The sequence below is a fragment of the Armigeres subalbatus genome, chromosome 2 (genome assembly GCF_024139115.2).
Source record: "Armigeres subalbatus isolate Guangzhou_Male chromosome 2, GZ_Asu_2, whole genome shotgun sequence".
NCBI classification, from domain to species: Eukaryota; Metazoa; Arthropoda; class Insecta; order Diptera; family Culicidae; genus Armigeres; species Armigeres subalbatus.
The window spans coordinates 236,154,222-236,170,099 of record NC_085140.1 but is presented as its reverse complement, the minus strand read 5'-3'; the positions used below and the strand labels follow the sequence as shown (position 1 = coordinate 236,170,099).

At 39.5% G+C, this 15,878-nt stretch overlaps 1 protein-coding gene across 7 annotated transcripts in view; it reads left to right on the top strand.

Moving 5' to 3' along the window:
• The first annotated feature begins 2,723 nt into the window (after positions 1-2,723).
• LOC134211926 (bridge-like lipid transfer protein family member 1) overlaps positions 2,724-15,878 on the top strand; it is a 66,362-nt gene continuing 53,207 nt past the window's right edge. For 6 of the 7 annotated variants that reach the window (XM_062689336.1, XM_062689334.1, XM_062689332.1 and 3 more), the window contains exons 1-7: positions 2,724-2,868; positions 4,065-4,208; positions 4,269-6,353; positions 6,420-7,879; positions 7,965-8,516; positions 8,579-9,170; positions 9,493-9,594. In XM_062689336.1, coding sequence (XP_062545320.1) covers positions 4,095-4,208; positions 4,269-6,353; positions 6,420-7,879; positions 7,965-8,516; positions 8,579-9,170; positions 9,493-9,594 — 4,905 coding nt within the window. In that variant the 5' untranslated portion in view covers positions 2,724-2,868; positions 4,065-4,094. The remainder of the gene's footprint in view (positions 2,869-4,064; positions 4,209-4,268; positions 6,354-6,419; positions 7,880-7,964; positions 8,517-8,578; positions 9,171-9,492; positions 9,595-15,878) is intronic. The other variant, XM_062689333.1, reaches the window with a different exon arrangement.

Below are 15,878 nucleotides of genomic sequence, written 5' to 3'. Positions count from 1 at the left end.
GCACGTGGCTGTTGTTTATTAATTAAATACACAAGTACAATGAAATTTGCAACGTTAAAATTGTAAATCGGCTAACTGGATTAGCCAATCATATTTGTGATTCAGTGTCAATATAAAATATGACGCTTAAACAGCTTTTCAAAACCCCAAAGAACGAAAAAAAAGCTCTGAACATTTATATGACACTAGCGCCACAATGTGAGTTAGTTCTCAACCAAATAGATAACCAAGTGAATGAGATAAGTTCATAGCAGAATTATGTCGAAGACTTTATTTGTGATAATATTTCTCATTTTTATTTATATGCATTTATATGCAACTGATCTATAAAAAGATAAAAAGATGGGCGGTCAACGCATCTGGACCTGAAGCCCATAGGCGTTAACGAGTTAATCAACACGTGTTTTACTGCCTCTCGCGCGCATGGTTTTGCGCTAAAAACTATCGAAATTTACCACCTAGTCCCGACTGGCATGTAAAATATATTAAAATCAAGGGCCTCATACGCCTGTCACTGGCGAACAAAGCTCGTGTACTCTGCATCGACGCTTAGAACCGGTGTTAGGGCGCAATCGTTAATGTGAACATTTTTATATTCGGTTAGTTACTGCAAATAAATTCTTTTTTGAGTCCCTATAATCAAGCAGGTATCTCAAGCATACCACATCGTTATATTGCTGCATGATTGAGTGTTTAATTTTGATAAAATATCGAAAACAAAAGTGTGCATAAAAATTGCCTCGCCATAACAAAAAGGTGGTAGCACAGATAACAGATATTGAAGCTAGAACAAATTTTATTGAAAATCCTGTGTAAACTTTTGAATTGATATACGTTGGCCCACTACTGCCATCTACTCAACTGATTGCGGCAGTACCTAAGGATGCAGCTGAATTACAACCGTCGAACGCAGCCAATGCATTTGACAGCCACAATCGGGCTGCGTTTTCAATAACAATGATCCTTGCGCCATCTCCAATCGATTGCCAAACGCGGTCCCAATAGGACAAGGCCAAAGGTGCTGGTTGAAAGAGATGGCGCCACAACATTTGTAGTAAAATGAATTTTCTTGTATGGACAAATGGCCCGTTCTCACTAACTACGCATCACAGCGATATGTGACCTAGGTAGAAAAGCTACAAATATTTTTCTGATTTTTTATACCCTTATTGCATTTTGTAACTTTAAACAATAAATGAGATCTGATTACAGTTCCATACTAAACTCGAGCGGTTTACTACACTGAAAACCAAAACTACCCAAAAGTGGGTTGTTTGCACTCAAAACCGCAGTTTGGGCCAATAACCCAAATTTGAGTAAAATGACTTTTCTGGCACTAGGTAGTTTGCCTTTAATCCCATGTAAACAATTTACCCAAAGCTGAGTTTAATTTATCCAAAGCGGACCTTGATCAACCCAAAATAGAGAATATTGAATTTACTCAAATTTGGGTTATTGGGCTGAGCAACCTCGGTGAGGTGTTTGCATCTTGCTCTAGTTTTGATAGCAATCATGGGAAAGAAAGGGAAAACTACCCAAATTTGGGTAAATTTTTTCTGCGATGTTCTCAATAGTGCGTATATTGAACTCAAAGTTTGGGTTGATTTATCTGTCCGTGTACAAATTTCTTTATGACTGCTCTCCACCTAGAGTGTACAAAAGTAACATTCATAACTTACGCCATTCAACAACAGTTGTCACTGCTGTATATGCAAAATCACATTGATATAAATACGCAGCATCGCCACCTCTCGTCTGATAGTGTCAATATTGCAATTTCTACCAGCAGGTGTATTAGTGTTGTTGGAATGATTTGAAAGAGCCTCAAGCGGAATTTTAGCGTGAATGTCACTGGTCTCGTCCTATTAAAAATACATTTGAATTAACGGTTGCGGATGTTTACACACGTATGGGATGCCAGCCTCAATATCTGTTATCTGTGGTGGTAGAGAATTAACACTGTTGTTTACAGTTTAGAACCAAATCCAGATGTCGCACATGTTGGGGTAGGGATTCAGTGCTCCACCTTCTCCCCCTGATTAAAATATATGTAAAATATATTTTGCCACCGAAAATTCATATACAGGCAGTGCCACCTGTTGCTTAAAATCTCTGTGATCCATCTAGTGTCGAATAGCGAAATCTCACTAGCTGCGTTCACAGCGGTGACAGCATAAAATCACCAGCTCCGACCGGTGGCACGTAAACATAAACATGTGACGTCACTAAAGGGTAAATTTTATGCACGATTTCATGAATGAAAATGTTCATAATTTGATACAAATTTAATTTGATCCTTCTGATAATTATAAAATCTCGAAGACCTACTGCATTGACACGCACCTTGACGTCGTTTAAAGAAGTCGATGATGATTTCGTGCCGCAAATGTTTACTAATAATCGGCCGTGCTGTGTGTCTCTGCCAAGGTGGCGTTTTACACCGAGTGACAGCAATTTTGCCTATGTGGCAGATATTGCCAGCTAGCTGACAGCCCAATTACCGCAGGTAAAAATTAGACTCGAACTGGCAAAACCCACAGCTTTGAGCTTGCAGTGTTTTATTTAGAGAATGGGAAATTAAAGCAGGAATTTGTTCAATGTGTAATTTAATTCATATTAAAACGGAGCAGTTTGCATATTTAGTTTTGTTGACTACTTCTAAAATTGACGTAATTTGCTTATTTTACAGTGACGGGGCGAGTACGTTATCTGTAGCTCAAGCTGTGGTCTATAACTTCTGTCAAATTAGGAAAAACAAGATGGCGATCGTGTTTGTTGATCAATTTGTGATGTTGAGTTTTTCGTAAAAAAATGTGTTTTATGTTTGATATTACGGTCTATTTTTATGTTCATTAGAAAGTTAATCAGGTGAGTAAGAAAGTGAACATAAATTTCAACGGTTCGGTGCAAGCTAAATGTGGTTTTTGGGAAGAAGAAAATGCACCACCCATTGAGGCAAGAGTTTGGTTTTTTACTTGAAAAGGAGCTGATTGATGACTAATGTCGCTGATAATGGGTGTCTTTTGTGATAAGCATGTTGCATTGCAGCGTAAAAAGTGACTAAATGACGAATAGATAAGATAATCCGCAGATATTCGTGATACGCAATTTCGAAGGCAGTGATTATTGATTTTGCGAGACCTTGCCGACAGAAATCGATTTTCTTGGCTGGACAGGTGCTGTTATTTTGCTGTGCAAATTTCGGGTGGGGTGGTAGAATGCTGTCACTTTTGTTTTGGTTTGGTCAGTGGGTGGTTGGGAGAGAATGTTTACGATTTTTTACGCTAACGGGAAGACGTCTGGCAAACAGCTGATGTCTAACGGCGAAGCACTACCACCAGTTGATTTTTGCTATGGATTATCAGCACAGCAGCGTCCATTGACCTTTGAGCTATATTTTCTTCCTGGCGATTGAGACGTGTGATGTTTTAGCTGAGTGTTCAGGTTTTATGCTTTTTGTTCACTTATACAGTTGAGTCACTGATGAAGGACGAACTTTGCGGCAGTGGTTCTCAACATTGAAATGCATTGCTTAGTCATTTAGCGTAGTGTGATATTTAAAATAATATATTACCAGCATGGTTTGGACTAAAATATATATTTATGTTATGTGTTAAATTGTTGCTGTTATACGCACTAAGTTAACATTATCTTGAACCCATTGCACATTATCAATCCAATACTGGAGAAAATAAATAGTTCCATAAAAGGAGTATTCTTGTGTACTCCATGCCAGACAGATATCTAAAAGAGCTTTTAGATTGGCAATAGAATACGTAGTAGTGGAGAAAAAATTATTAGAAACATAAAAAACATAAAATTTGATTCTACGTTTGACTATTTTAAATTTTACACTACACGGATAGTGAAATGAGCGAACAGTGTTCCGTTTCTGCTTGTTTGAAAATGAATGCTCTGCCTGATCTGTCTGAATTTACGTTCATATTGAGCAATTAGCGATTTGCGTAAAATGCCGCTGCGGTATATATTTTTTGTTTTGACTCCGGTCTAGATGGTCTTTTTAATTACTCATTTGATAGCCCCTTTTACTGCGTTCATTACAGGACTGAAACCAACACAAACGCGTCATCAAGATGAGCTACGAAGTGTCTGAGGGGCCAGATCTTATCGATCTGGACCTGGATTTGAGCATGGGTCAGTTCAACACCACTCAGTCGATCGAGGACATGAAACTGGACAAGAACATGGTAAGTAATTAGGAGATTTTTTTGCAACTGGAGTATATTATTGTGTTGCATTGATTTCAGGTGTGGTTGCTGCTGTCTTTACTTACCTCGATCATCTGGGTTGTGTACATCACGTTCTACAATTCACGCCTGTTCGCATATTTCATCACTAAGCTGGTTAATCGGCTGTTTGTGAGGGGGGCCTACTTTAAGATCGGTTCGCTCAACGTAAACCCTTTGGCCGGGAAGATTATGTTTCGAGATTTTGTGTATGTCAACTACGATTACACTGTTCGCGTTCAGGATGGATATTTTATATTCCGGTGGTGGCGATCGTACGTGCCAAAGGACGTATCGGAAGACTTGTCCCACTCGGATACGAGACTGTCCGTCATGCTCAACGGATACGAATTGCATGTGTATAATCGATCGGATTTGTATGCGAAGCTCGAGCGAACATTTGGGCTAAAGCCCTCCGTTCTAATTCCGACGGAGAACATGAGTGCAGAGGAAATTGCACGATTTAAAGAGCAAGCAATGAACTACGAAAATCAACGACAAAGTAGTGAGCAACACACGAAGTTGAAGAAACCTCGACCAGAAGCCATGACCGCTACAACATGGCGAGACCTGATACCAGTAATCAAGATTGATATTTGTTCCGGCAGGTTCGTGTTCGGAAATCGACTCACGCCTACAACGCTCTCGATTTGTGTCGAAGAGGCTCATTGTGTTTATAGCACCAAACCAGCAGTGTCCAAGTTAGACCACTTCATGCACTTTGTCAAGGCGAAGGTTGAGAATGCGAAGGTTTTGCTGGCCCCAAGTCCAAAGTACACCGGCTTAGTTGACGAACCGCCTCGTTACATGGGTGAAGGATTTGTAGTTATGATGTCGAACAATATGGAATTGTATTTCTACATGGACGAAGCGGGAATTGTCCCAGAAGAACCTGTGACTTTGACTCTTGCCAACGGAGATGTGGTAGAAGCATCGCCTCCCGTTTGGGGAATCGATATTAAATGCGGAAAGGGGACCGATTTCAGTTACGGTCCATGGGCTGACCGCCAAAGGGACAACCTTTTTAAGTTCTTTTTTCCACCGGACTATCAAGCAATGCAGGTCACAAAACCACCAAAACCTGGCGATCGTCGAGAAATGCAATCATTTGATGTTAATCTATGCACTCTCAACGAAGCGACTATCGACATTCTGTTTTCTAAGAACAAAGAAACAAACGCTGTTCATGTGAACATTGGCGCTGGGTCCTGTTTGGAGGTCACTCTACCATGGATAACGCTGCAAGATGGATTCACGACCAAAGTAACGGGACAACTGCTGCACGTCGAAGCAACTACCAGCCTACAGTACCGTAGTTTAGCCGAATGCGAAACGCTTCAATTCAATGTTAAGGTCCACTATCCGGTTCGGTGGAATGCACACCAAGAATGGACAATCAACCTAACCGGAACAAAAGCGACGGCCTACATCGTCTATTCTCACAAATACTTCTTCACCGATCTAATCGACGACTGGGCATCAAAAGCTCGTCCCGACATTCTCAGCTTCGTTCCCTACACTTGGAAATTTGGAGTGATTTTGCAGGAATTCGAAATCATCACCCTCAGTAATGAATTCAACTGGATCGATTGTTCCAGCACTAACCAAGAGAACCACCATTTGGCTTTCTGTGGAGATCTCTTTGATCTTAGCTTTACCCTTCCATTCGACGATTTCCTTCCTCTGAAAATCCCCATCGTATTCTGGATCCACGGCGAAGGTCTCGATTTGAGCATGTACCTGCCGGAACAGTCCAGCACCAAGCCCATTCTCGTGGCGCTCGACAAAAACGCCCGCATTCTGACGCGAGATGGCAACATCAAAAAGCGCACCGAACTGTTGGGTAAAAAATGGCGCAAAGTTTGCCAGCGATCGACCGGATGGATCGATTGTTGGAGCGTTCCCATTGTTGCTCTATCCATCAAATACATGTACCATCCAATGCCTCCGCTGGGGCCGGATCCACAAGCGGACATTACAACCCCGGAAAAAGAGGAAATTCTACTCAGTCCAATGCGAATACCGAAGATGCGCAAATCTCCGGCGATCACGTGGAACGACGCAGGGCAGCCACGGTTTGATCCCACTAGTTTGCCACCGGATCAGGTAAGTTAATGGAAGTTTTTCATGATGTATGTTTCATTAACCGACGAATTTATCACCTATTCTCAGGTTACTGTTGATGTCGAGATTGGATCTTCCGTAATGCTGGCATACGGTGCGATTTTAAGGAACTTCATTCACTTAAAAGAGAACATCTTCGGCGAGGATCAATCCTTCACGGATATGGAGAATTCAAACTCCAAATCGAGCACGGCTGGTCGCAGCAGAGTAGCTAAATCTACCAGTTCGAAAGATGATCCTAACAAATCGGTTTCGGAAGCAAGTTGCAACGCAGAAGAAAAACCGAAACGATTCGATCCTAGATTGTACCGCCCGTTGGAAGTAACCGTCAACGTAACGATACACGATTTGCAAGCCCACGTGATAAAGAATTGCAACGAAAACGATCCTCCCTGCCCAGTGGTACTGATTGAAAGATTAGGATTCGAGATGAAGAAACGTTTTCACGAAACGGAACTCCAGGTGCTGGTGAGTCCTTCTTTTCTCATTTCATCGGACAGCTCCATAAGGCCCTCGAAGGACAAGCATCTGAAGCAAGGCCATTTGCTCCTGTCGGCTGTCCAAGTTCGAGGACATGCGATGTTTAGTAATGAAGGCCGCCAGCTAGATGAAGAGACTCTCGAATATGCGTGGCTGCTGGAGGTCCAACTCGGAAAGCTGTCCGGTAAAATGACTCTGCCTCAGTTGTGCAATATAGTGACGGGATTAGAAACCTTGGCCTTTCTCACAATGGATTCGGAGAACGAGCTCAAATCTCCGAAAACCGTCCGATACTGTCATCATGGTATACCCACCAACGTGTGTCCTCATACCAAGGAAGATGCCAAATATCGTTGTCCATCCACCGAGGACATCAAGTATCGAATGACCCGTGTAGCAATCGACGCCGTCGATCTATATCTAATTGAAAACGGAACAGCATTACATACATGGATTTCACCCCTACGAATAGCAACCTGCAATCTTCACGGACAGCAAGTAAAATCAGGTGTCACGGGATTGATTCCAACAATTCTATTGCGGCAATTTGTTTCCACCGGAGGACACTTCAGCCACAGCAATGGAAACTCACACAGCAATACTAACACCACTGGCAGCAATCGTTCGGCGAAAATTCGTCACCAAAACTCTCTGAAACATGAATCGGATCAAAAGGAAGACACTAATCCACTCTACAAAAGGGTCGACGATGGTGGCGCCAAGGCAAAGAAACTGTCCGAACAACATCAACAGCAAGCACCACCGCATGCTCACACCCATCGTCGGGATTCTAAAGAGGACCCGTATGGGTCGTTGCCAAACCGACGGAGCCACGATTCGGAGCATTTCCGACGAGAGAAGGAGGAAATTTACGCATCGATACATTCCAATAATCGAAACAGTAACAGAGACATTGACTCGACGGAACCGTGGCTGGAGGTGGGCTGTTTGTCGCTGGGTCCCATAATTATCGAAGCGGCCTCGGCGTTACCCATCCCGGAGCACTGTCTTCATTTGGTGCAGCACAAGTAAGTGTAACGACTAATTTATGCTTCATTTCATTATTATGTAGTATCGCTACACATAATACAACATATTTTCTTATTTTTCTAGCTATCTAAAGTTACACGACGAGCGGAACAAAAAGCTCTGGTTCTTATGGGCAAACACCAGTGATTCGATTCGTTGTGGTTGTGTCGGAGGATGCGCCTTTTTCGGGTCGAACAGGAATGGAGCTCGATTTTTCAAGCCATCTGCTCAAGATCTGCAAGACTTCATCAACATTGCCCGTTACCATATTCACCCCAACCCACGGGAATATGGCTTTGGTCAAAGTTTACTCCATGAAGACCAGCTGGTGTTCCACACACCTCCCTACAGCATGCAGCCGGTTTCGCTCCAGGAGTGTTATGACTACGTTGGGAAGCCAAATCTCCGTAGCACTCGCCACTGCACGACGGACTCCAAATCTCCCCTGCCTCCGAAGCATGAAGCTTTCATGACTCAAAAGCAGTGTGATGTTTCGCCTAATAGTACCATGATCCGGAGTGGAGGTGATAAGTCCGGAAAATCATCGCTAGAGCGTGTCAAGGAAAAGGACAGCGGCGGATCCCCACTCAGTGCGGATCGAAGTCGGGGTAGGCGGTTTTCATATACCAGTGCAAGGTAGGCACCTTTTCCTTCAATGTAAAAAATAAGAGAAACTGATTTGATAATCCGATTTTCAGACAAAACACTATTTCGCACGATGTACCATACTACAGGTTACTAGAGTCCAGTCCAAAAGCCAATAGCTCCAGGATATCTTCTTCCATGCGGCAAGATTCAGAATCTCGTCTGCTCACGCCAAAAGCCATCAAGATGCAGGCTCCAAAAACCAGCGCGTCCGATTCGCGCCTTACTATGGAATATTTCCAAGGCGACGACACAGTAAGTGTCTTGGAGGAACCAACCGAACTGTCTCAGTCAGCACCTCAGCCGCATCCTCTGGAATCGGACTCGGAACACTCGCTTAGCCCTAAAGTGCCGCCAGAGGATGTGATCATACGGGATGTACAGCGGACAGTATCGCTAACGTCGGAGAACCCTTCGGAAGCATTTTTCTCTGCCGATGAAGATCTACACGCCTCGCGGAGTTCCAGCTTGAAGGCGGCTACCGATCTGTCAACGGTTATTCCAAAGAAACGATTCGCTTCCGATCTCAGCATCGTTGGCCCGAACGAAATGGAAGGAAAGCTTTCAACGCATCGCAGTGACTACGAAATCCACACACCGGAACATCGTAGCCTGCCGATGAGACCACAATCAACCGCAGAGCTGGTGAGTACTGATTTGTTTGTATATCAAAGTACCACAAGTTGTAGTTGCATGAGGTTTCTCAGTTCGTAATTGTAGTCAAATCGTAGCTCAAGAACAAGTTGATTAATAGTGAATATTTTCTTATATTTACGCCTACGCCCCACCAAACAAAAAAAACGCAAATACTCAACAATCACGTGAAACCCGTTCACAATCATAAACAATTTCGATGCAATGAAAAAAATGCCTCTTTGTTATCACGCCATGCAATACCAAAAATTCGATCAATTCAACTCCACCCAATGTCAAAATCATTGATCGAATTTCCATTTGCGCCAAGAAGAATGACGAGGAACGTCGGATTCACGGGCTCGCAACGCCTCTGCGCAAGTTTAGTAACATATCTCCAAGGCCCGAGTTCCGACATTTCAAGCCGGTTTATGACGTGAGTAGAATTACCATCAAGTTTGGCTGTAGTAGTTGCCTTTCATAGTTGTCTGATTTTGCCCCTCATTTAAGTCATTGTTGTTCCCTTTGTTTGATTTGGTTCCGTGTGTAATGTTTTGTTGATTAAAATACCATGCTTTGAGTTCTAACTAATAAAGTGCCGTGTCAAGCATATCTGTCCCATGTCGAAAATTGCGATTGAAGTTGGGAACATATTTTTCAGTTTGTAGCTAAATTGCCCAAGAAATTTTGATTAATAAACGTATATCGATGAAAATAGTGTATTTCTAATGGCTTAGTATGTTTCAAAGGATAAACACTGTTTTTTTAGTGGAATTTATTCAGTGGGACATTTATGCTGCGAAATTGAAGACAAAATTGATAATTCCAAGCATATTTGTCCCAGTGCTAGAGTATCATCAGATTACTTTGCACTTAGCAAAAGTTTAGTTGGGTCTGGATAATCTGTTTCTGGTCTGTTTCAAATTAGATGCATTATAAGGTCTTTTCAAAGCATATTGTTGTAAGGGGCCGTACAGTAATAACGTAAGCTTTTGGGGGAGGGGGCTCGCGCTCCATAGAAAAAAAATATGTATAAAAAATCTGACATGGGGACGAGTGTGTCTGAAAAGCCCCAGAGATATTATACCTTACATAAGTATAAGGACAGTGAGAATTGGTTCAGGTCAGTGGCGTAGCCAGGGGTGGTTTGGACATAACCCCAAAGAGACAAATTTTTTAGAAGAATTTTATGAAGAAGCATCAAAATCAAGTTCCGTGGTAACTAAATACCGCAATACTGCGAAGGTGTTGGATGATTCCTATGAAATTTATTTCAGATCAGCATCTGATGTGTCGAGTGGAAACTTCCACGAGTGTGGGGTGCGTATATGAACATTTGTAAACACGTGTTAAGGACCATTTTTTCGTAATAAGTTGCACTCGACGGGAAATTCGGCCCATTGTTTGCTTTTGAAAATCGATTAGTCACTTCCCTATTGCAAAAATCTTGTATATATGTAAATGAATTGAGCCTACCTTATAGCCATGCGCTTAGAAGCACGACTACAAAGCGATAATGCTTAGGTGGCTTGATTGGACTCACGGTCAAAGAAATATTCAGGTGCAATTAGGTATGAAAGTATTATCGTGTTAGCCTCATCATATACGAATGCAAAAATGGTAATGCCAATAAGGAAAGAAGAAAAAGTGTAAATAAATACATATAATGCGAAAAAAATGAGAGACTATTCTCACTCAAGTTTTAATATAAATCATGTTAATATGCTTTAATTATTACTTTTCAACTTTCATAATGCACAAGAAAGGCATTAACGATGTTAGGTGGACTAACCTTTTTACCCATTGAAACTATTTTACCCATATTCTTTCTCTGAATGATTTAGTAATGAAAATAGGCCTCTTCGAAGTAATTTAATACATGTTATATGAAATTGGTTTCAATGGGACAGTTATGCTTGGAAATTCTACAATGGGACAAAATGACCGCTGCCGTCCCAAGCATATCTGTCCCATGTCGATTTTTATCATTTTTGAGTTTTATGCACCAAACGTTCTAAATTAATGTATATTTTAATGTGAACAAATAAATACATATAGTTTGTTCGAAAACTTAGCGAAAAAATATCGGGTCATTTTGTCCCATTGTAGAATTTCCAAGCATAACTGTCCCATTGAAACCAATTTCATATAACATGTATTAAATTACTTCGAAGAGGCCTATTTTCATTACTAAATCATTCAGAGAAAGAATATGGGTAAAATAGTTTCAATGGGTAAATTTATAATTTTAATTTTCTTTCAATTATGGCTGACTTAAAAGTGCAATAAGTATTTAATTATCTCCAAATGGAATTTATTATCTACTTGACTAAGGTTTGTATAAGCTTTACTCCATTGTTACACATACAAAATGCTTAAAACTGGTGTCGCTCTCAACATGGCGTTTAACGTTTATTTTTTGAGCGGTGTTCCGAATAGTTACGATAGTTCGATCAAAGCCTGAAAACATAATATGAGAGCATATGAACCGTTTGTTTGAGGAAACTGCATATGTAACATTTTTGGCCAAAATGAGATGAATCCTCGTCCAAAAATACGTATCCTGGAAAAAATTCGAAAAAAAATTTTGTTCAGAAATGTATGAATTTTTTTTCGTTTGTTTGAGAAACTACATATGTCCACGTACTTTGAAGAGCAATTGTAGAGTACTGCTTACATGTTTTGCACTGAAAGTGCCTCAGGGTGTTGAGTTTTGCCAAAAACTATTGATCTGTATCGAAGAAATCGAAAGATTCGGTGCAAGTTTGTCCAAAAACAGTTTTATGATGTTTTCTCGAAATAGTGTAAAATGGACTTATGCAGTTTCTCAAACAAATGATTCATATAGAAAGCATATTTTGATTTTGATATCAAATTAAAATCATAATTTGTTGTTTTGCTGTTGGTTTCTAAATTGTATGATCTGATATCAAAATTAGTTTTCGATTTGCTCTCATCGATAGCAGGATTAGTTTTCGATTTGATGTCACAGTAAGATTTTTCTGCTATACGTTTTGTTATTTTAACCGTTAAAACGACAAAAAAGATATCAAATTAAGCAATCATATTTGGCAATTTCACAACATCAAAACAAGTTATCGATTGGCTCTCAAGCTTTGCTCGGGTAACGGTTTTCGATAACAAAATAAGGAATCAGTTATCAGGTCATATTATTTAGAAGGAACAGTAAACTGAAATCAAATTAAGTAATGAAACACAAATAGCAAAATTTAAAATCAAATTATGATTTGAATTTGATGTCGATATCAAAATATGTTTTCCGTTTTCCCTCATTATGATGTCAGACTTTGCTCGGGTAACTACTGTTGACTTTGAGATCAAACCAATTCTATCTTTTCTACTCATTTACCTCTTGAGTTAACATAGGTACCTAACCAACAACAATAAGAATCTTTTAGAAGTGTTAGTTAACGAGTCCTTACTGGACAGTTCCAGAAACTACTACGCTACTACATAAGTACTAAAGAACATGAATTCATCCCAAAGCGCTCCGTAACATCGAATCAGGTCGAGTTTACCTCGTTCGTACTTCGTAGCATGAATTGAAGAACACATACAGCTGAAGCGTACCTCAACCGACTGGGCTGACCACGGGCGGCACTGGTTTTCTTATTAACACAATTAAAACACCTTTTCGTTGCGGTGGTTTAAATCAGACTCTTTATTAACTTAACATTTAACTTACAGCTAACCTACGTTATGTTGACAATTTTCTCTCTCTCTCTTTAATTAATTACTCTCTCACGCATAACGGTTCTGTTGCTCACGACTATTATGTTCTTGTATAACCGTTTACTAAAAGGTTAAACTATTTGACTCTGTGAATATTCTGTCTTCAATAGAAAAAGCAAACACGACTATTCTCTTTGCAGTCACAGATCGAACTGAATACTTTATTACATCTTCTCACTTTGAAACACAGATGGGTTTTTCTGTTCACTCGAGAGCATTAGTTCAACTAATCGAATGCGTACTGCCTATCATTTTAGCTTGCTTAAAACCTCGCGCCCTCGATTAAACCAACTTTTAGGTTTCATTATTTACAGTAACATGATTGCATTTTTGTTCTTAAATAAGTTTCAATAACAATAAAGAAAAAAATGTCTCTATTATTATATCTCTAAATCTCGAATTAAAAATTAAAAGTAGATTCATAAAAACAGCCGTTTTCTTATTTATTATATTAATTGTTTGGGAGTGATCCTGCCCACCCTTAGCTACATCCCTGGAATCCAGTTCGAAATGTTTCATGCCTTCCATCAAATACCATACTCTCAAACTATTATATTGTGAAATAGAAATTGATAGGTTCAGTACGTTATATAACAATGACTAGTAAGAGTTACATACACTGCCAAAAATATCTATATAAGATATATGTGTCGCCGTTATAAATTTTTGCAATAGCTTCACCCTAATATAATATATATAGAACCACACATGAATTAAATAATTGCTAATTCGAGACCACACATAAAGTTTATTTGCATATGTTTTATTAGTAGTTCGTGTGGAGAATGATTATGTGTGCACTGATATACATCATAAGTTAAATCTATGGATTTTTGCCAGTAAATATGTGTAGATTTTTAGTAGTGTACGGGTTAAGTAACCTATCATTTTTACAAATCATAAACAAGTTACATTGCAACTAGTACGCCTGAAGAAAAGTTACTAGTAACAACCTGAGACGAGACCTGCAAAGACGCTGCTTCTTTTCTCTTGTTTTGACACTTGTTCTTCTTTTCATCACAGTTGACCATCGAGTTTCAACTGATAAGAAAATTATTTTGAGCTTTTTAGTGGAATGTTTTCACCTGTCATAAGACGAGTTTATACCATCCATTAGATTCCACCACTTAATTGTATCTTGACAGATACGTATTTCGACCTCAACAGTAAGGCCGTCTTCAGTGTCTCAAGTCAAGTGTCTCAAGTCGAGTCAAGTATGAGACACTGAAGACGGCCTTACTGTTGAGGTCGAAATACGTATCTGTCAAGATACAATTAAGTGGTGGAATTCAATGGGATGGTATAAACTCGTCTTATGACAGGTGAGTTTCAACTGTTTACTTGACTGTTTCACCTAAGCCCCAGGTGGACCCTTCTGAGCACAATAAAAGTGTATCCAATTCACGAAATAGTAAATTCATTTTCATAAGGATTTTTATACCGGGAACAAAACACAGGTTTATTACTGATTATTAACAAGCTAAACGGATAGTTTGGAATACTCGTTAAAGTAAAAAGGTCTTCGTAAAACAAAAATGATGTGGAATATTTTATCTGGGATACCAATACTTTCACACAAAAAGCCGCTGGCTGTACCTGACAGTTCGTGACAGCAGTTGACTGGCAGCAGCTGAACTTACATTTTTTCCTCTTTGCACGTCCCGTCCCAGGTAACAACTAGTAATTCACCTCAAAGTTACACTGTAATTTGCTTCCATAGCTATTGATGTTTCAGGGTAACTCACTTTGTTGACGTTTGGCAACTTTTGGAATAATTCGCATTGTTTTATTTTTTTATTATAAAATTCAATAAGGCATTTTATGAGACAGATCGAAATAGCTGTTTTTTTCGTGTTTATCTACTTTGACAATTAGTGGGAGCCCGTTTGTTTGGTAATTTCGCACCGAACATTCCGATGGGTCCCATCATCAATTCTGCCTGTTTTACTTTTCGTCTACCAGGGTTTTAGAACATAGTTTTTCATATGATTCTTAAAATGTATCATTAGATAATTCATACCATTGCATTCTAAGCATGAAATGCTGAAGAAAACACGAATGAAAAGTAAAACGTTACAAACATTATTTTGTGTTCGGACCAAACGAAAAAGTCGAGTCAAGTACAAGACACTGAAGACGACCACACAGTTGTGGTCGAAATACGTATCTGCAAAGATAACGAAAATTAACTGGTGGAATTAAATGGACAGTACTTAATTCGTCTTAGACGGTTTAATACATTCCACTAAACGAGCTTAATATATTTTTCTCCAAACGAAATGTTCACGCAGAACCATACCAAAACAAAACATTAGAAGTAAATAAACGGGCCACCGCGAAACGTCTCATAAAATGGCTTATTGCAAATTAGTGAATATACAAAAAAGTGTACATGTGCAGTATCTCTGCACCAGACATCAATGGTGTTAGAAATTCAAATAAGGATGGAGGCTCTCTCGCTATATATCATGAAATTATTGTGATGTTTTTGTTACTTGGCAACTACTATTCAGATAGTCTTTCGGTAACTAATTAAAAACTTTATTGTGACTAAGTACTTATGACAGTTCAATGTTATGGTTACAATCTGTGAAACTTGACTAAACAGTTGAAACTCGATGGTCAACTGTGATGAAAAGAAGAACAAGTGTCAAAACAAGAGAGAAGAAGCAGCGTCTTTGCAGGTCTCGTCTCAGGTTACAATTCAAAGACCCTGTAACTGCTTAAAAACTTATAACAAATCTAGTTTCAAGATGACTGAAAAATGACCCGAATGCAATCAACCGCGACTTGGAATGTTTCAAGCATCCTAAATCCGACTATTATGTAACCTTTCATTTATTATTTATATTTGGGTTGTCTAAAATCGGTCTAAACACGTTTTGGGCAATACACATTTTCAATTTGTGGTTTCATCAATTTCAAATTTTGATTTTTTTTAGAATTGTGTTTTTGAGTTTGATGAAA